Source organism: Cryptomeria japonica, chromosome 6, assembly GCF_030272615.1.
Source record: "Cryptomeria japonica chromosome 6, Sugi_1.0, whole genome shotgun sequence".
Classification (NCBI taxonomy): Eukaryota; Viridiplantae; Streptophyta; class Pinopsida; order Cupressales; family Cupressaceae; genus Cryptomeria; species Cryptomeria japonica.
In genome coordinates, this window is record NC_081410.1 from 1,563,318 (window position 1) to 1,583,473 (window position 20,156).

The following is a 20,156-nucleotide window of genomic DNA, read 5'->3' on the forward strand; positions in this document are numbered from 1 at the left end:
GCTATTTATACAAAACTGCATTGATGATCATATAACTTAATTAAGAGTCAAGGTAGCCACAAGAGAACTATTCATAACCCCATGAACACCATAGCATTAAGGGCATAACAAAATACCAAATACTCCTTCATAAACATTAATAAAGAAGCAATAAATTTGGGTCAAGAAAGAAGTTCGTAATTTTCCACCAATTGATAACGTGTTTGTCAAACATGCAAAGAACTATTAGAAAGAAACAAATGTAATGAAAAGGACACTTCATGAAAAATAAAATGCAATAATCAACGAAGAGAAGTATAATGATACTTGAGATGATGATCTTCTAGATTTATTATACGACACAAACATACATACATACAAACATGCATACATATGTATATATCCATATATATCCATATATATAAATATATAGACATATGTATATACATAAATACATAACCCTAATAACCTTCCAATTCCTAACCAACATCCATTTTTTATCCCTAAATAATTGAATTAATGTCAAATGCTCAATGTCCTCCTTTCCTTATTTTATTTTCAAAACAAAATAACAATTATTTTACAATTATCAAGATACCAAACTAAATTAAATTACTTGCGAAAAGTATTTTGCCTCGATGACTCCCTCAAGCGTAAATATTTTGGTGTAGACTGACGTGGTCACATGAAAATCGTGCTTAGTGGAAAAATACGACGATTAAATAATAAAAAACGAAGCTTCTCGTCTGGGATAGTCATTGACCAAGCTTTTTTTGACAGCTATGAGTTGTGAGGTAGTTTTGACACCGGTAGGTATTGGGCATAATTAAATATAGATTTTGCCCGTAGTGGCGCGTCTTTTCAAAATGTGTAAGGTGCAGATTCATTCCAGAGAGCTTGGACTGCATTTACACCGTTCCTAATAATATCTGTACAGGAATAGTAGTTATACCAACTACAAACGTACATAAAACCAACTACAAGCATACATAAATGGTTTTGTGCCATTTAATTTCTGCGGAATTTTTTTTTTTTTTTTTAATGCTTTATTTACTGATGAAAGCAACAGATGTGTCACTGAAATCCCCATAAAGAATCTGTCAACGACGTACAGTAAGGACCTGCCTTTTCTATTCAGTCACTCGTCTCCTTGTTAAGTAGGGCCAGCCAATTTATTTTCAGTTTCCATCCAATTAGTCGTCCTGAAAACGAAGTAGAGAGTGTATCCTGTTTAAAAAATGGGGACCCTATTTTCTACTCAGAAGGATAACCACGAGAAAGAACTCCAAGCTGAAGAGGTAGATGCAGCGTGTTTGAGAGAGAGTAAAATGGAGAACTCAAGTAGCATACAGGAAATTTGTGAAGTAGAGGGTTCAAGCAGCATCCAGACAGATACAACTGTAAAAGAGAAAGACACAGAGAAAGACAGAGAAAAAATGGAGGGTTCAAGCAGCATCCACACAGGCACAGCTGTAAAAAAGAAAGACATATGCAACCAAACAGAGATAAGAAGATCAGTTGTGGAAGCAGAAGATGTAGGCATAATACAGACATTGGAAGAGGAAAATGGAGAGGAAAGTCGAGAGAAAGAGAAAGGAGGAGTGACTGAGGAAGAAACAGAGTCTGGAACGAGTAGATCATCCGTGGAAGATGACGCTGCAGTGAAATTGCAGAAAGTATACAGGAGCTACCGGACGAGGCGCAACCTTGCAGACTGTGCAGTTGTTGCCGAGGAACTTTGGTTCGTGTTTCCCTGGTCCACTTGAGTCGTTATTTCTGAACCATATTTTCTCCAATATCAATTTAATGGACAGTTTAGTATTGAGTAATTGCAATGTTACATCTCTCTTGCGTAGGGATTCGCACTAAACCAGTCTCTGGATTAACTGCTCATGGTATTTGACGAGCATTTCACGATGACCCATCTCTTACGAGTGGGGAATCACATAACCCTTACTCTAGATTAACAGCTTAGAGTATTTAATGAGCAATTCATATCGACCCATTTCTATTGAGTAGGGATCCACAACAATCCGTCACTGGATTAACTTCTGAGAGAATTTAATGAGTAATTCACCATAACCCTTCTGTCGTAGATAGGGATTTCGTAAAATCTCTCTGGATTATCTGCGTGGAGTATTCAATGATCGATTCACATTGTTCCATCTCTCGGGGATAGGAATTTACAGCAACCCTTGTCTGGATTAATTCCATAGAGTAGTTAATTAGAAATTCATATTGACCATCTCTTATGGGTAGAAATTCACAATAACCTGTCTCTTGATTAACTATTTTGAGTATTTATTTAATAATTCATATGATCCATCCCATCTTTTCTAAGCTGGGTTTCGCAATAACCCATATCTAGAATATCTGCTTGGAGTATTTAACAATTCATTCACAATGACACAATAAGCCTTCTCTCGTTACATAATTTGTAATAAGTCATCTTTCACGACTTAATTATTGACAGGAATTTTCTCTGTTTCGGATACAGTGTTTTTTTTGTTTGAGAGCCATGTTTTTCTTATGGCTAATTGTAGTATTTAATACGTCATGAGGTTTAGAACACGGTGGAGCTTAGGACTCATGTTTGAGGGGTTTCTATCCGCTGACTATAACATTGATCATCCCCATTGGGCTTGTCAATTAATATTTCAATTTTTATTAATGACTTGTGTTTGAGAGGCATGTTGTTTTTTTGCAGCTTAATTGTAACGCTTACCTTTTTCTGTCCAGTAGCAACACTTTTGCTTTAGAAATTGTGTGTGATCGGTTTCTGTTTAAACCTCTTTTAACATGGGAGGCAATTCAGTTGAGTTTAATTCTTTTCGTTATTATACATTGTATACCCCTTTAACATGGGAGCATTTCACCATGGGCTTGAATGCATCATGAAGCATACACCTTTGGGTTTAGAAGCTCTGCATGAGGCGTTTCTATTCAGCCCTTTCTTACATGGAAGTACATCCGGTTGGGCTTGAACTTTGTCATCGTCAACAACATCATTCTACATTTTAAGTAGATCATGTTCTGGTGGACTTAAGAGGGGTGTTACAATGGACTATTGTGCGTGTATTGTTTTGTTGCATTTATGCGAAAAATGTAATTCTAGTAATCTGACCCTATGCTCAAAGTTACACGGATTAAGAATAAGTGTTGCCCAAGCTTGTGCGCCTCTTGGTTTTTGGGATTTGTCATAAATTTGGGATATCCTGTTTTCTTGATTTTCTTTCCCTTTTTCTTCGACCAAGGGCGTGTTAATTTTGTGAATCCCTGTCATTTTTCTTGATAGCTGGATTTGGACTTTTACCTTTGCTGTACATTTATGTAAGCAATTTAAAAAAAAAAACAAAACCATTTCTACAGGATTTTTGTTACTGTCACCCTATTAATTACACAAGAGGATTTCACTGTTAAGCTTGTAACACCATTCTGCTAGCAAGCCAGTGCAAAGAGTGTCGATTCTAGCAAAATTGCTTAGGATTTGCACACGTAATCATGCCTTCAAATGTACCATATAACTTAGAACACCCCTTCTTTGAAAGTAAAGTTGTCATGAAAAGTAATAGTCCGCAATTACTTGGCTGACTCATTTTTTTTTGAAAACTCAGGACACTGCAAAAAAAGGGGGAAATTTTAGCAACAGCTTGGCAAATTTATCGAATATAAAAAAATATGTTACTTTTAAAAGATATTCTTCAAAATCAGGCATATTACTGAATTTATGGAATATACCACTGATTTCTTTAATGTATAGATCAAAATTAGAGTTTAATACAGTGTAAAATGTAAATTATAGGTGACGTTGACTGGTATTTGAGAATTTAAATATGGAGAAACTTGATCATTTTGACTTATTGTGCATAGATTAATCATTAAATCATTATAGAACCCTGTATATATCACTTCAAATGCATTAGTCACTCAAATTACAAGGTTTAGCTGATTAAAAAATAAAAAATGTTATGGTTGATTAAAATTTTAGCTTATATAGAAAAAAAATGATAAAATTCTATAAAGTTTTAAACATTAACAAGGAGGTGTTGTTTTGACAGTGTATCAAATTATGTGATATTTTGGCAAAATTCAATTATGTAGTTTTTGTGTCAATAGCATTGATCCATATTTCATAAGTAGTAGCTCACAAAAGTCCATCTCACACTGGCACTCATTGCATCTAGATGACGCTTATAGGAGTTGGGATTTCTTGGGATGTCACCCATCCTAGTACTACTTTGACTTGACCATGCTTAACCAAGGAGTTTCCCTCAAGATGAAGACCACTAAGTTTAAGGAGTTTTCCCTACAATCAAACCCACTAAGTTTAAGGAGTTTTCCCTAAGATGAAGCCTGCTAAGCTGTTAAGTGTGCCTGAGTTGAATATTGAGATTGGTGACCTCCTAGGAAATCCTGATATTGCACCCTTGTAAGCATAATCTAGATGCAATGAGTGCTAAGTAGACCATTCATGCCCACAAGATATGGGTTCTTGTGAACCACTACTCATGAAATATGGGTCAATGAGATTGTCAAAAACCTATGCAATTGAATCTTAATAAAACATCACATAATTTGGTTTACTGTGAAAAATCAAACTGCCACCGTATTGTTAACGAATGAGCTAATGAGCTCTATAATGAATGGTTCATAAGGCACAACACTTGCTGAAGGTTTCGCTAATGGGGTAGAAAGCTTAGTTAATGAATGAGCCAAGGAGTTCTATAATGAATGGTTCATAAGACACAACACTTGCTGAAGGTTTTTCTAATGGCGTAGCAAGCTTAGTTGGCTTGACCTTTTGGTGAAACTCCTTGGTTAAGTGTGCTTGAGCTGGAGTAGTATTGGGTCTCAATGCTCCACCCTTGTGAGCATCATCTAGATGCAATGAATGCTATGTGGACCATTCACACTCATGAGAGATGGGTTCTTGTGGACTGCTACTTATGATATAACATACATAATTTTAAGTATTGCAAGTGCAACAAATGCAATGTGCATACCAGCAATTTTACTATTTTACATGGCTGTGATCTGCAAACCATGCTGTATCTCAGACCCATGATTTTACCAGTAAACCAAACCAAAGCCCCAGCAGCTTAGCTCAAAAATAAACTTTGTTTAACACTTAAATGTACCTGGAATTTTCATTCAACACCCTAGCAGAAAAATGTTGACCAAAAACAAACCTGTAAATGTTAAAAAATTGTCATGAAACTCACCTTTTAATGCTGGATGAGTTTTTTGTCCTAGTTTTGGTGATTAAACCTGCATGTTTGACATGCAATTCAGAAAAATCTCGCAGCAATTTTTAAAGAATAGTCGAGGTCAAGTAATATGGCGAGTTAGTTGCTGCAGGTTTTAGCTTGCAAGTACTTACAGAGCTTTATACCAATTGGCAGCTAAACACAAGGAATGCATGATCAAGCTTGCAATACCTTTTGGTTCACCAGCCATGTGAAATTCATTTTTTTACTCTGAGAACACTGGCTTGGGATTTGCCCCCAGCCTAGTCTGGTTGTGCCTCTCATGAACATAGCTTGTTTCATACTGGCATTGGTGACCATGTCAAGCAAGGCTTTAATCTTGATTTATGGCAACTGTTTCACCTTGCAACTAGACCATGATATACGGGGCTAAATGCATGTCAGAATCAGCATTAATGCTTATTAAATTGAATCAACAAATTATTCTTTTTTTGTACAATGGAAATACTGGAGACCTATCACGTGTCATGTATTCTTCTACTTCCTGCATTTGAGCAGTGCATTGCAGATTATCTGGTCCTAGAGATTGGGTTGCTATGCTGTTTAAGAGCCTTGTATGTTGGATGTGTAGTTTGGCCATGTATAAATGATTATGGTTGTTATTGTGATTTGGATGCAGGTGGCAAGCAATAGAGTATGCAACACTTCAGAAAAATACGGAATCATTTTACGAGGGTCAAAAACCAGAAACAGCTGGTGCACGGTGGTTACGTGCAAGAGTGAAGGCTGCAAAAGTAACATGCTATTTTTTGTTTTTTCTTCAAGTCTTGTTTTGTTTCCCTAACTACAAATGCTGTAAATTGGTATAAGGGGCCAATTCATAATTGTCTACGAATGGGTTTTTGGATGGATGCTATTAGTTGGAGCCTTTAATTAGGGCATCTAAAACATTTTCCTTCGTCTTTAAACTATTTGCTTTTTCTGCCATGTAAGTAATTTAATTATTTTGGAGTAATCACAAGGGGATTGTTCTACAGGTGGGCAAGGGGTTATCGAAGGATGAAAAAGCTCGGCAATTAGCCTTCCAGCACTGGCTTGAGGCTGTAAGATTTTACTAGTCGTGAATATTAGTTTTTTCATAGGATGAGTTTCCAGGGGAAAAGTTTTTCCAGCAGTAGTCTGAATCACATTTTCATCTGCTATGCATGTATGTAGATTGATCCACGTCATCGTTATGGGCATAATCTGCATTACTATTATGATCACTGGTTTGACAAAAAAACATCAGAACCATTTTTTTACTGGTGAGCTTTCCTACTTTTATCTGAAGAAATGTTGCGCAATTGCAACTGTGGTGTATCTAAAGTTGAAATCTGAATTTAACATTTCTCTTTTCATGTAATAAATAACGTATGCAACTACAAATGCTCTAACTTCATGGTCTGTTGCTTTTTCTTTAAATTTACAACCTCATTTCAGGCTTGATGTGGGAGAAGGTAGGAACTTGATTCTTGAGGACTGTCCAAGGGAAAGATTACAAAAGCAACGGATAAAATACCTTGGCCCTGTTAGATTTCTTGTGCCACCTTCTCATTCCTTTATTGTCTTCCATAGAAGCAACGTTATTGGATTGTATCCTTCTTCCGGTCCATTGTTCCATTAGGAGTTTAAAAGATTTTGGTATTCATTTTGCAAATTGTACATGGGTTGACATTCTTGTTAGAAGAAGCACATCCTTGATTTTTTTTTGACTTTACTTTTCTTTCTTTTCTATTCGATTCTGAATTGCAGATAGAGAGGGAACAATATGAAGTCATTTTGCAAAATGGTAAACTTATTCACAAGAATAGTGGGCAGCCAGTGGACACCCCTGAAGGACATAAATGGATATTTGTAATGAGTCCATCTAAAAGGATCTATATTTCAAAGGTATTTAAAGCATCATCTAGCCTTTCTATAATCCATGATGTGGCCTTCAACGTTTCTGCTTTCTGTGCTGTGCATAATTGGACCAGTTTCTGCAGTACTTAGATGGCATGAGTTACAATACAAATATTCATTGAAATTGGGTGAGTTACCTATGGGTCAATTATTCCTAACTTTCACTCCTGTTTATGTCCTTTTCAGAAGATGAAAGGGACGTTTCAACATTCTAGCTTCTTAGCAGGAGGAGCTACTTCAGCAGCTGGAAGATTGACTGTAAATGATGGCATTCTTAAGGTGACATGAAGAATTTTGCAGATTTAATAAATTTTGAGTGGTACAAATTTGTCTTATTGCTCAAATTTTTTAGATTTTTATTCTTTCAAAACATGTTCTGATTACATAATTTTTATTTAAATAAATAAATGAGTTAATTATTGCTAAAAATGAGAAGGAAAAGGAAACTACAAGATACAAATGTCTTATGGAGCAGATCAGCTTTTGCATTACAACATTTAAAAGTTTTGACAAAAAATTCATGTAGCTGAACCCAAAAAACTCTCATAATTTATTACACTCCAAACAATCATTAAAAAAAATGGCTATGAAATTATCTTAGGGATTCAAATACTTTTAGCTTGATGGTTTCTTATGTTGTTCTTTATGTCAAGGTTAGAATCCCTTGCAGAACTATTTCTCAACTTTTTCTTCTGCTATATTTTTCTTTAATCTTGGAGGAAGCATTTGCAGGCCTCCTCATTTCCTAGCATGACATTCTTGAGAGGCAACTTTTAGGGTCTCAACTTTGCTGATTACTGGTAGAGTAGATCCCACACAACTTTGTTGACTTATGAAACAATTGGTATCAAATTCGCATTTGCTTGTAAAACTCTGAACTAAATTATGATTGTTAATTCTTATCAATTCCTGTAAAAAGTAGTAAAATGAAGGGACACAACCTAGTTCTCATTTGGATTACCTAGATGAATGCCAATGCAAGAGTAAGATGATTGACTCCTAGAAGAAACCTCTTGATGTGTCTGGGTATCTGGCAACTCATCAAATATTCTCTTGAGGAGTTGCATTGCACTCTTTGCCCAGTTCTACTAATTCTTGATGCAGTTGGGTCCCTTTATCATGTCACATCCTTCTAACTCATATGCCACTGTGCCTTTCAACATTCAGGATCTTCAAGGTGCAAAACTTAGTTCTCATTTGGATTATCCAGATGAATGCCAACACAAGAGTAAGAAGATTTGACTCGTAGAAGAAACCTTTTGTTGCCTCCCTAGGTATCTAGCAACTCATCAAGGATTCTCTTGAGGAGTTGCACTGCACTCTTTGCCTAGTTCTGCAAAATCTTGATATGGTCGGGTCCCTTTATCATGTCATATCCTTCTGCCTCATGTTGGTGATCTGACTTGTAGGTCTCAAATCCCTAAGGTTCGATAGTCTTTTAGGTGCCAGGGGTGTCAAACTTAGGAAGAATGTCCACAAAACCTATATTCAAGTTGGGAAACTAAGGACCAATTATTGAGGTGGGTAATACCTCAATATCTGGCTCTTCTAACCCAGGGGTTTTTCCCTAAGGCACTGCAATAGATATGACCACAAAAGCACAATACTCAGTGCACCCCTATTTTGGTTGTCACTTCGTGCCTATGTGTTGATTTGGGGAACTCAAGGTTAAATACATTACTAAAACATATGATCTGCCATATGAGTGTTTGAGAACGTGTTTTGTGGTAACCTCTTATGTTGTTATATACATTCAGACATGGCAATGAGATTTCTAAAAAATTATATAAAACTGAACAGATGTTTATGTTGATTTATTTTGAGTGTGTTGGGATGGTGGGGAGATGGAGCCAATAGCAGATTGGTGTCTTTATCTAGTTGGACAACAAAGTCTCTAAAATCATACAAAAGGTGTAATAATAGAAACCAAAGGTGACACCTTAATCAAGATACCACAAAAGACCATGCCTTTCAAAATGCACAAGCAAGATGGGCTCTACGCATAAATTCAAAAACTCATTTAAGGGTTGCAAAATATTGAGCGAGTCTACTTAGTAATCCATAAGCAAACCCATCCATTTCCTTTACCATGCTGAAAAGATACCTTGCAAAGGCTTTGCAAGGATTTTACAGTCATTTGGCTAACCAACTAAACAACACACATTCAGAAATATATACCATACATAAGGAGACACTCAACTAAGGCTAGTTTTTGTTTTAATCATTTGATCTACAAAGGTTACAAATGTTCATTACAAATTTTGGATGAACCTAGAGCATTACAATACCAAAATACATTTACCTAGAAGTGGAAATTGAAACCTTAGGACTTGTGAATATCATTGTTTTGTTGGTTTTCCATCTGCTTCTCTTTTTGGTCAATCTAGAAGGTATATCTATCAACACCATCTAGAGATCTTGGGTAAAGAACCACAGTTATTTGTAATTGTATAGGCATCCCATGGCTCCTTGCATCACCTTTACATGGCCATACATTTGAAGCCATGCCCTTTACATCAGCTACAATACAATTTTGTACACTATTTATGTTTTAAAGGGGCCCATAGGTGCCAAGCAGCGTTTGAGAGTCTTCATCTGTTGAATCATATTCATTTTGGGGCCATTAATGGCATATTGGGTCATTCTAGGATGGGAGGTGGGGAATTTCATTCAATTGATGGAGTTTGGATACTTTGCATGCCAAAAGGGCAAATGGGGAAAAATACCTTGAAAGTTCGATATGCATGATTGTATGAGAAATTCCAAAATCATGAAATGCAAAATGGAGTTTTGGGAAGAAAAGTTGGCAGTTGAGGAAAGGATGCATGGATGACCGCACCGAAAATCTCAAAATTCAAAGAAAAGGGGCTTATAGGGGTAAATTGGACTTAGAGGGAAAGGGATGGTAGGGATGACAGAGTTGACAAACAAGACGGTATGAGAAACTTTGAAATCTTGAATTTTGTAAAGTGAAATTTTGGGGATCTTGAAATTCAAGGAAACGGGGCGTAGAGGGGGAAATTAAACTTGGAGGAAAAGGCAAGCTAGGGATGATAGGTTCAATAGGCACGATAATATGAGAAACTCTTAAATCTCGAAATTTGCAAAGTGGGATTTTAGGAAGAAAAGTTGGTAGTTAAGGAAAGGATGCATGGATGCCAAACCTGAAATACCAAAATTCAAGGAAAAGGGACATAGAGGGGAAAATCAGACTTGAAGGGAAAGGCATGCATGGATTTTGACAAGCATGATGATAAGAGAAACTTCAAAATCCCGAAATTTGTAAAGTCACCTGAAGAAAGATCAAATTACAAGGCATTGACCACAAGAGTACCTTTTAACAAATTTAACTAAGGATATTTGACAAACACATAGAAGGAAATTTGAGAGTTTAAAAATGGAGGACTAAAATAATTGTCGCCTATTTGCTTTGCATAGATGAAATTGTCAATACCATAAGAGGTCTTGGTGAGACAGTTGAAGACAAATTAATTGTGCAAGAAGTATTAAGGTCTCTTCCCTTGAGATTTGATGCTAAAGTTTTTGTTATTGAAGAGATAAAGGATCTTGAAAAATTCAGAATGGATGAATTGTATAGGATCGTCACAGCATATGAAATGACGACCGAAAAGGAGAGTTCATCCAAGCAAGAGGCAGCCTTCAAGGCCTCAAAGAAGATGAAGAATAAGGAACCCGAGCCAAGCAATAGTTCTGATGATGAGTTAGATGAAGAGGAATTTTATTTTGTGAGGAAGTTGAAGAAAGGATTTGACAAATATAAAGATAAGTTGCCTATTAAATGTTTTGATTGTGAAAGAGTAGGACACTTTGTTGCTAAATGTCCATATAATAATAATAATGATGATGACAAAGAGCATACATAACACAAAGAAAGATTGCAAACATCATCAACATAAAAGGGACTACAAATCTTGCAAAGATGAGAAAAAGAAGAGCTTTCACAAGCACAAGACAAGCCCCTATTGAATAGAGGAAAGTAGTTCATCCTAAGAGAGTTTCTCTGCTAGTGATAGAGAGGAGATTCTATTCATGGCAATGGAAACAAAAGATGACATCTTGAAAAATGAAGACAAGGAAAAAGAAGAGGAGTTAGAGGGGGAAGAGAATGCCAAAATAGATGGGGAAGTAGATTTAGAGGAAGAACTCATATGTGCCCTAAGTGAAATTAAGAAACTTAAGAAGAACCTGCAACAAAAGCTACAACTTCAAGAGGACAATGAATCTAAGGCAAAGTTATCGCAAAGTATTGAAGAGCCCAAAAGAATGATCATTGATCTAAAAATTCAAATTGAAGAAGCATAAATGATTTAAGAAGTGATAAAAATTCAATTGAAGAAAAAAAAAAGAAATTTGTAAGAGGTTAGAGTCCGAAATTGTTTCCGTAAGGAATTAACTATTAAAAACAACCTCTAAGTCAAATAGAAGTCTCAAGTTTGAGAAGAGTACTGAGTGTTAATTTTAACACTTTCAGATTGATATAAACTCAGAAATTAACATTTAGTTTTTAACTAGTTTGATTAGCTGAAAGATTTAGAGATTTCTAGATTTAGTGATAACATAGAAATGAACAAAATGAGAACAAGACACAGTTACCCTGGGAAAACCTCCTAGGAGGAAAAACCCAGCCAGAAAAGATCCTCGGATCTGATTATGGATTATAGTCATATAATCATTACAACACTTATCTCAAGTACTTGAAGATGCAGATGTTGCTGTCACAAGAAGGATGGCAGATTGAGGTAGCTGTCTTCAACATTAGCTCGCTGTCACAGAGATGATGATTGCTGCCACTTGGATGATGTTCGCTGCCCCTTTAAACTAGATTGCAGTCCTTCAAGAGGGTTTGCTGTGCTTTCAAGGGAATTCACTGTGCATCTATTGAAGTTCGCTGGCTTCTAATGATGATTCACTGACTTCTGAATATGCTTCGCTAAACATAGAGATGCTTTGCTGTAGGATACCGAAGTATGAATATAATTGCTTCTTTAACCTTCGCAGTTAGCAGATGTATATTTCGCATGGAGAGATGATGTGAGTGAATAACAATGTGAGGTTCACATTTATTTATATGTGGAGCGAAGTCTTAGTTAGGCTGGCTTTACTTTATAATTATCTTTATTTATTATTTTCCCTTTTTAGCGAATTGCCTTGTTGAATAGGGTTGGCCCTATTTAGGAACACATTGAGTGTGGCGTGAGGTTTAAGTTGCCGTGAGGTATAGGGCCCAACCCTACATGTTGAAGAAAGGGGCCAGCCCTTTGGGCGGATTCCAATGTTGCCCAAGGCAATTGGAATCCGCTATTCCCTAATTACAATCAGCACTCCCTCTTAATTAGGGAGGAGAAACATAACTATAATCTTCCATCTTGCACACAAGCAAAGAATGGATTACATAATCAAAATATTGTAGTTTTCCATGGCCCTATTTAGGAACACGTTGAGTGTGGCGTGAGGTTTAAGTTGTCGTGAGGTATAGGGCCCAGTTCTACACGTTGAAGAAAGGGGCCAGCCCTTTGGGCGGATTCCAATGTTGCCCAAGGCAATTGGAATCCGCCATTCCCTAATTACAATCAACACTCCCTCTTAATTAGGGAGGAGAAACATAACTATAATCTTCCATCTTGCACACAAGCAAAGAATGGATTACATAATCAGAATATTGTAGTTTTCCATCTTGCACACAAGCATACAATGGAACTACATGATATAATCTTCCAGCTCGCACACAAGCATAGACTGGATCCACCTTACATTGCCCGCAGAGGGTGGAGAGGATCTTTTCTACCATCTTACATTGCTCGCAGAGGATGGTTAACAAATACTCTTCTCCCTGAGAAGATTACAATACCATCTTACATTGCCCGTAGAGGATGGTTAACAATTACTCCTCCCTGAGAAGATTACAATACCACCTTACATTGCTCGCAGAGGGTGGTTTGATACAACACAATGTATCACTGAGGTTGAGACTCCCTCTCAATCAGGGTTTCATTTTCCAAAACACCGAGTCTGTCCCTGAAGTACACAAACTTCACTTTGGACAGAGGCTTGGTAAGAATATCTGCAACCTGCTCATCAGTGTTGACATACTTCAGGTGAATGGCGCCTCTTTGCACCATATCTCGAATGAAGTGATAATGAGTTTCCACATGTTTTGACTTGTCATGAAACACTGGATTGATAGACATTTTGATACAACTCTGATTATCACAATGAATAACTGTAGGATCCCAAGGCTGACCAAACAGCCCAACAAGAAGCTTACGAAGCCATACTGCTTCTCTAGAAGCTACGCTTGCTGCAATATACTCAGCTTCAGCAGTACTTAGTGCCACTAAGGATTGTTTTCTGCAAGCCCAAGAGATCATTGCGGCTCCTAAGCTGAAACAAATGCCAAAAGTGCTTTTCCTGTCTTTGACGCTTCCAACCCAATCTGCATCTGAATAACCTTCCAGGGTTATTGATGTGTTAAGTGGATACTTCAGCCCATAACTAACTGTGCCTCGCAATTATCTTAGGATGTGTTTGCCTGCAACAAGATGAACATGTTTGGGCATGCTCATGAACTGGCTGAGAGCATTCACTGCAAAGCATATGTCTGGTCTAGTGTTAACTAGATACATCAGTGATCCAATCAACTGCCTGTACTCCGATGGATCTGCAAAATCAGAGTTAGCTGCAGAAACACTTAACTTCTTTAAGTTAGATTCCATAGGAGTAGACATAGGTTTACAATCCATCATTCTAAATCTTTTCAAAATATCAATAGTATACTTTCCTTGACTTAGAAAAATTTCATTAGATCTTTGCCATACTTCTAGACCTAGAAAGTAATGCATTAGACCTAAGTCTTTCATTTTGAATTCTGAAGCTAGTTCTTTCTTACATCTAATGATAAGTTCATCTTCACCAGTAAGAAATAAATCATCCACATATAGAACTAGGATTAGCATTTCATCATTGGATAATTTAAAGTAGATGTTAGAGTCAGCATCATTTTTACAAAAACCTAAACTTAACAAGTATTTATCAATTCTTTCATACCAAGCACGAGGGGCCTGTTTGAGGCTGTACATGGCTTTCTTCAATCTGCACACATGAGTTATTCTATCTTGAATCTCTTAACCCTCAGGTTGTTCAATCTAGACTTCTTCCTCAATGACACCATTAAGGAAGGCAGTCTTAACATCCATCTAATGTAGCTTCCAACGTCTAGCAGCAACAATAGCTATTATAGTTCTAATAGAAGTATATCTAGCAATAGGAGCAAATGTTTCTTCATAATCTATGCCTTCCTTTTGAGAAAAACCACGAGCTACAAATCTAGCCTTATATTTTTCAATGCTACCATCAACATTATGTTTAATTTTAAATAACCATTTAGAGGAAACAACAGATTTACCTTTGAGTCTGGACACAATATCCCAAACATCATTCTTGATGATTGACTGATACTCTTCATCCATAGCAAGCTTCCAGGCATGATGGTTCAAGGCTTCTTCAACATTGCAAGGTTCAGATTCTATGAGATTGCACATCAATGCAACGTAGTTGGAGAATACTTGAGGTCTCTTGGTTTCTCGGAAGGTGCCACTGGGAGCAGCAAATCTTTCAGCTTCTTGAATGGTGTTTCTTACCCAAAGTGGCCTCTTTTTGGTAACAACAATGTCACTAGGTATGTCAATGGGGTTCATAGGCACTGGTGGAACATTATGTTCTTCTTGAGGTGGAGGTTCAACAGGCTCCCTTTGAATCTGAAGGTTAGAATCAACATTCATATCTTGATTGTCATTAGCTTCATCAATAACAAAAGAACCTTTTGATTTCTTAAAGGCAATATCTTCTTCAAAAGTAACATCCCTACTTACCTCAACATACCTTTGACCAGGAATATAGATCCTGAAGGCCTTGGAGGATTCACTGTATCTGACTAGCATGCCTTTCTTTCTGGAGGGCTCCAACTTGGTTCGCTTTTCCTTGGGCACATGAACATAAACAGGACTTCCAAAAATTCTGAGGCGCCTGATTTTTGGTTTGGATCCTGTGAAGGCTTCTTCAGGAGTCATGTTCTTTATAGCACGGTGAGGACATCTATTCTGAATATATACGGCTATTCCAGAAGCCTCAACCCATAGAAAGGTCTGCAAATCTTGATCATGAATCATAGCCTTTGCAACCTCAACAATAGTTCTATTCTTTCTTTCAGCAACTCCGTTTTGCTGAGGATTGTATGGAACACATAACTCCCTCTTAATTTTTGACTCAATACAGAAATCATAAAAACTATCGGAGGTATACTCACCCCATTGTCAGATCTTAAACATTTAATTCTTTTACCAGAGGAGTTTTTAGTCAATGCCTTAAACTCTTTAAATTTACTTAAGACTTTATCAGATTCTTTAGATTTTAGGAAGTATATCCAAGTTTTCCTAGAGAAATCATTTATGAAGATTACGTAATAAAGAAATCCACTAGGAGATGCTATAGACATAGGACCACATAAATCAGAGTGAACAAGTTCTAGTTTATCCTTAGCTCTATTTTCACTTTTATGAAAAGGGCTTTTAACAATTTTACCCATAGCACAACCTTTGCAAGCATTATCATGAATTTGATTGAGTTTAGGCATACCTTTGACTAACTTTTCAAGAGAGGGAAGTGCTTGATAGTGTAAATGTCCAAGTCTTCTATGCCATAGCTCACAAGATTCAGGAGCCTCATTAACGAGGGCTTGAATAGGGTTAGTGGAGAGCTTATATAAACTATCATATCCATTACCAATTACACGAGCAGATTTAAAATTAGATTTCTGTAATGTCCCCACCTTTTTAGCATCTCATTGGAGTTCTTAGCCTTTACATTCTCCGAAGGCTAAGTGGAGAAATAAGGAGAAATTGATTAAATTAATTTCTTATTAAGTCATTAAATAAAATAAAATTAAAAAAAGGTGACTTTATATTTAATTAATTTAATTAAAAGTGACTTAAGTGATTTATTTAAATATTTTAATGTTATTATAAAGTTATAAAGTAACTTTATAATAATAAAGTCACTTTAATATTATAATGTGTGAATATGTCTTTAATCCCACATTGGCCAAGAAAGTGTTCGAGCTCTCATAAGAAAGAATAAGAAGGGACTTAAGAGCTCATTTTATATCATCCATCCAGAGAATTGATATTTGTTTGTTATGAACTTGGGAGAAGAAGCCAAGGGTTTCTGATTCAGTTAGCCATTGGAGAGCGACAATTCTTCAGTGTTGCAACCATTTGAGGTGGTGAAATATCCACTAAATTTGGCATTTCAGGAGAGCTTCATTCTGGAGTTCTATTTGGGCTTTAAAAAGAAGGGAAGTCATCTAGGGTATGCAGATTTTCGAATATATATTAATTGCAGACCTACAGTTTCATTTGGCAGCCATTAAAAATCAGAATTGAAGCAATCATTTCAAAATACAATTGCTGCTACAGTACCCGCGCTACAGTACCGCCGTACGGACTGCTACAGTGCCGCGTGAACAGTGCCGCGTGAATAGTGCCGCCGTACGGATTGCTACAGTACCGCGTGAACAGTAATTTTTTCAAAAAATTAAAATTTGCAGTTGGCAGATTTTTTTTAAACTACTGGGACAGCAAAAATCAGGTTTTTATCTTACATTGTAATGAATTTGTTTTCCAGGCATATTGGCCATAAAACAGAACAAACATTCCCTTGATAGTTTAATAAATTAATTCCAGCAGTAATATTATTGTTCCAGTATTATTTTAAGCATAGGAGTTTATTCCAGTATTGTTTCATTGCTCATTATTACCAAAAAAACACAAAAAAATCTATAAACATTCAAAAACCAAAACAAATTCAAATCTACTGCATTCAAAAGAAACAATCAGCAGAGGAGAGCCAAGTTGGGTTCTTACAATTTCTTAGGCCAAGCAAGTACTTTTCCCTCAAAAAATGCAATTTGATAATCTTTATCTTTTAGAGCAGAAATGGAAATTAAGTTTTTTTTAATTCCAGGAACAAATAATATCTCACTAAGGTGAAGTGAAATACCAGAGCCTAAATTTAGAGAAGTAGTGCCAGAACCTCTTACCGAATATCGAGCATCGTCACCAATTACCACGTGAAGACTGGTATCCTTTTCTACTAAGTCTGAAACATGATCACGGTAGCCTGTGATGTGTCTGGAAGCACCACTGTCAATCAGCCATGTATTACTGTTTGTGGCTATGCTGCTTGATAGGGCAGAGATGAATAAGAAGTCATCATTTTGTTCTGAGATTTCATTTAGGTTGGCTTCTCTTTCAGTATGATCATTCTGACATTCTTTAGCATAGTGACCAAATTTGTCAAATTTGTCACATCTGAAACATCAAACACGAGAGATATCTCTTGGTTTCTTCCAAGAGTGTTGAGAACTAGTTGGTCTGAATTCTCTATTTCTCTTTGGATAATGCTTCTTCCAATTTCCACCTTTCTTGCATTGGATTGCAAGCATGTGTTGGTCATCTACATGAGGACTTTTGGTTTGCCCTCTTGTGATAAGGCGCGATTCTTCTTGAATGCAATCATTCTTTAGGCGATCAAGGGTAGGTAACTCAGTTCTACCGCTTATGGTTTGAATAAAAGACAAGGGTAGGTAACTCAGTTCTACCGCTTATGGTTTGAATAAAAGACTCCCATGAGTGTGGTAAACCATTTAGGGCAATCATAACAAGGTCCTTGTCTTCCATGTTATGTCCAATTATACCTAGCTGATTCTCTAGTTCTGAAATTCTCATAAAATATGAAATAACAGAATCTTCTTTTGACGTTTTGATATTAAGTAGTTGCTGTCTTAAAGTAATTGCCCTACTGAGATTGTTAATTTCATAGGTACCTTGTAGATGACTGAACATTTCCCTTGCAGTTGTGAAAGAGGTAATGGGGGTGACTAGGTGGTCTTTAACTGAATCAATGAGAAGTTTTCTGGCCTCGACAACATCCTTTTTGAATTGTTTTAGCTCAGCTGCATCTGTAGGTTTAGTTAGCTCTTTCGCTTCTATGAAGTGAAGAAGATCTTCTTCCTCTAGAGCCAACATGATTCGAACCTTCCATGCAGCAAAATTGAGATTTCCATCAAGCCTATCTTCAACTTTCAGCCCCATTGACCTGCCCTGTGAATGAGACAACAATCTGGAAATAAAGGAGTACTAAATTCTGAAATCTGAAAGTTGATCTAGCCTATAGCTCTGATAACTTGTTAATTTTAACACTTTCAGATTGATATAAACTCAGAAATTAACATTTAGTTTCTAATTAGTTTGATTAGCTGAAAGATTTAGAGATTTCTAGATTTAGTGATAACATAGAAATGAACAAATGAGAACAAGACACAGTTACCCTGGGAAAACCTCCTAGGACAAAAAACCCAGCCAGAAAAGATCCTCAGATCTGATTATGGATTATTGTCATATAATTATTACAACACTTATCTCAAGTACTTGAAGATGCAGATGTTGCTGTCACAAGAAGGATGGCAGATTGAGGTAGCTGTCTTCAAGATTAGCTCGCTATCACAGAGATGATGATTGCTGCCACTTGGATGATGTTCGCTGCCCCTTTAAACTAGATCGCAGTCCTTCAAGAGAGTTTGTTGTGCTTTCAAGGGAATTCGTTGTGCATCTACTGAAGTTCGCTGACTTCTAATGATGATTCACTGACTTCTGAATATGCTTCGCTAAACATAGAGATGCTTTGTTGTAGGATACCAAAGTATGAATGTAATTGCTTCTTTAACCTTCGCAATTAGCAGATGTATATTTCACATGTTGAGATGATGTGAGTGAATAACAATGCGAGGTTGACATTTATTTATATGTGGAGCGAAGTCTTAGTTAGGTCGGCTTTAATTTATAATTATCTTTATTTATTATTTTCCCTTTTTAGCGAATTGCCTTGTTGAATAGGGTTGGCCCTATTTAGGAGCACGTTTTGTGTGGCGCGAGGTTTAAGTTGCCGTGAGGTATAGGGCCCAGCCCTACACGTTGAAGAAAGGGGCCAGCCCCCTTTGGGCGGATTCCATTGTTGCCCAAGGCAATTGGAATCTGCTATTCCCTAATTACAATCAACATTGAGATCTTAGATGATATCATCAATTGACAAAAGTTACCATTTATTAAGGTAGGGCTTGGTTATGATGAAATACAAAAGACTACTAAAGAAGATCAAGATCTCAAGGAGCCACCAAAGAAGGCAAATGAGTAAAAACCAAAGAGCTATGCTAACTCTCTCAAAAGTCCTATAAAAAAAATGAAAGCAGCAAGAAGGAGAATCATGTCCCACATAAACCAAACACTCCTCCAAAAGGTAAAAAGGACAAACTCAAAAAGTACTCCCCTCTAAGGCAAGCCCACATGGCCAGGTTTCAACATTCTTTCTTTGGTTATTGCTTTTTGTGTATTCACTTTTTTCATAAAGGAATAGAATGTAAGACGTGTACAAGAAATTTTGGTTGGAACAAGAATATAAGTCCTTCTGAGTTTTCAAGTGCAATAATGGATTATTTGCTCCTTTAATGGATTATAGTGTTATAATCTATAAGTGCAATAATTTCGGACATACAACATGTTTTTGCAAAAGTGGTTTTGTGAAACCACCTAGACATAATAAGGTGGAGGATACTATGGCGAAACAAAAGGAGAAAAATACCAAAGCATGGAAAAAGAAGCAAGTAGCAAGAAAAGAAAAAGAAGTCCATGCTTGCACATTCATGCTCAAAATGAGGGAAGTTAGTGGTGTTGATGTGTTTTTTATGACACCTTAAACATAGAGTAAAATACTAAGTATCCTATCCTCTCTTGAACGAGGAAAACTTATATGCTAAATGATATGATGAAGTAAGGCCTCCTTGTTCAAGAGAGGATAGGATACTTAGTATTGTATTCTGTGTTTGAAGTGTCATAAAAAACATATCAATGGAATTGGCACTAGAAGTAGGGCTCATGCTGGATCGGTATCAATTCATTT

The 20,156-nt window shown here is 36.6% G+C and overlaps 1 protein-coding gene across 2 annotated transcripts in view; it reads left to right on the forward strand.

Annotated features, from left to right (window-relative positions):
* The first annotated feature begins 994 nt into the window (after positions 1–994).
* Positions 995–20,156, forward strand: part of LOC131077543 (IQ domain-containing protein IQM3) — a 49,712-nt gene continuing 30,550 nt past the window's right edge. The window contains exons 1-7 of one of the 2 annotated variants that reach the window (XM_058015057.2): positions 995–1,720; positions 5,866–5,980; positions 6,224–6,289; positions 6,402–6,490; positions 6,666–6,753; positions 6,978–7,115; positions 7,314–7,406. In XM_058015057.2, coding sequence (XP_057871040.1) covers positions 1,218–1,720; positions 5,866–5,980; positions 6,224–6,289; positions 6,402–6,490; positions 6,666–6,753; positions 6,978–7,115; positions 7,314–7,406 — 1,092 coding nt within the window. In that variant the 5' untranslated portion in view covers positions 995–1,217. The remainder of the gene's footprint in view (positions 1,721–5,865; positions 5,981–6,223; positions 6,290–6,401; positions 6,491–6,665; positions 6,754–6,977; positions 7,116–7,313; positions 7,407–20,156) is intronic. The other variant, XM_058015056.2, reaches the window with a different exon arrangement.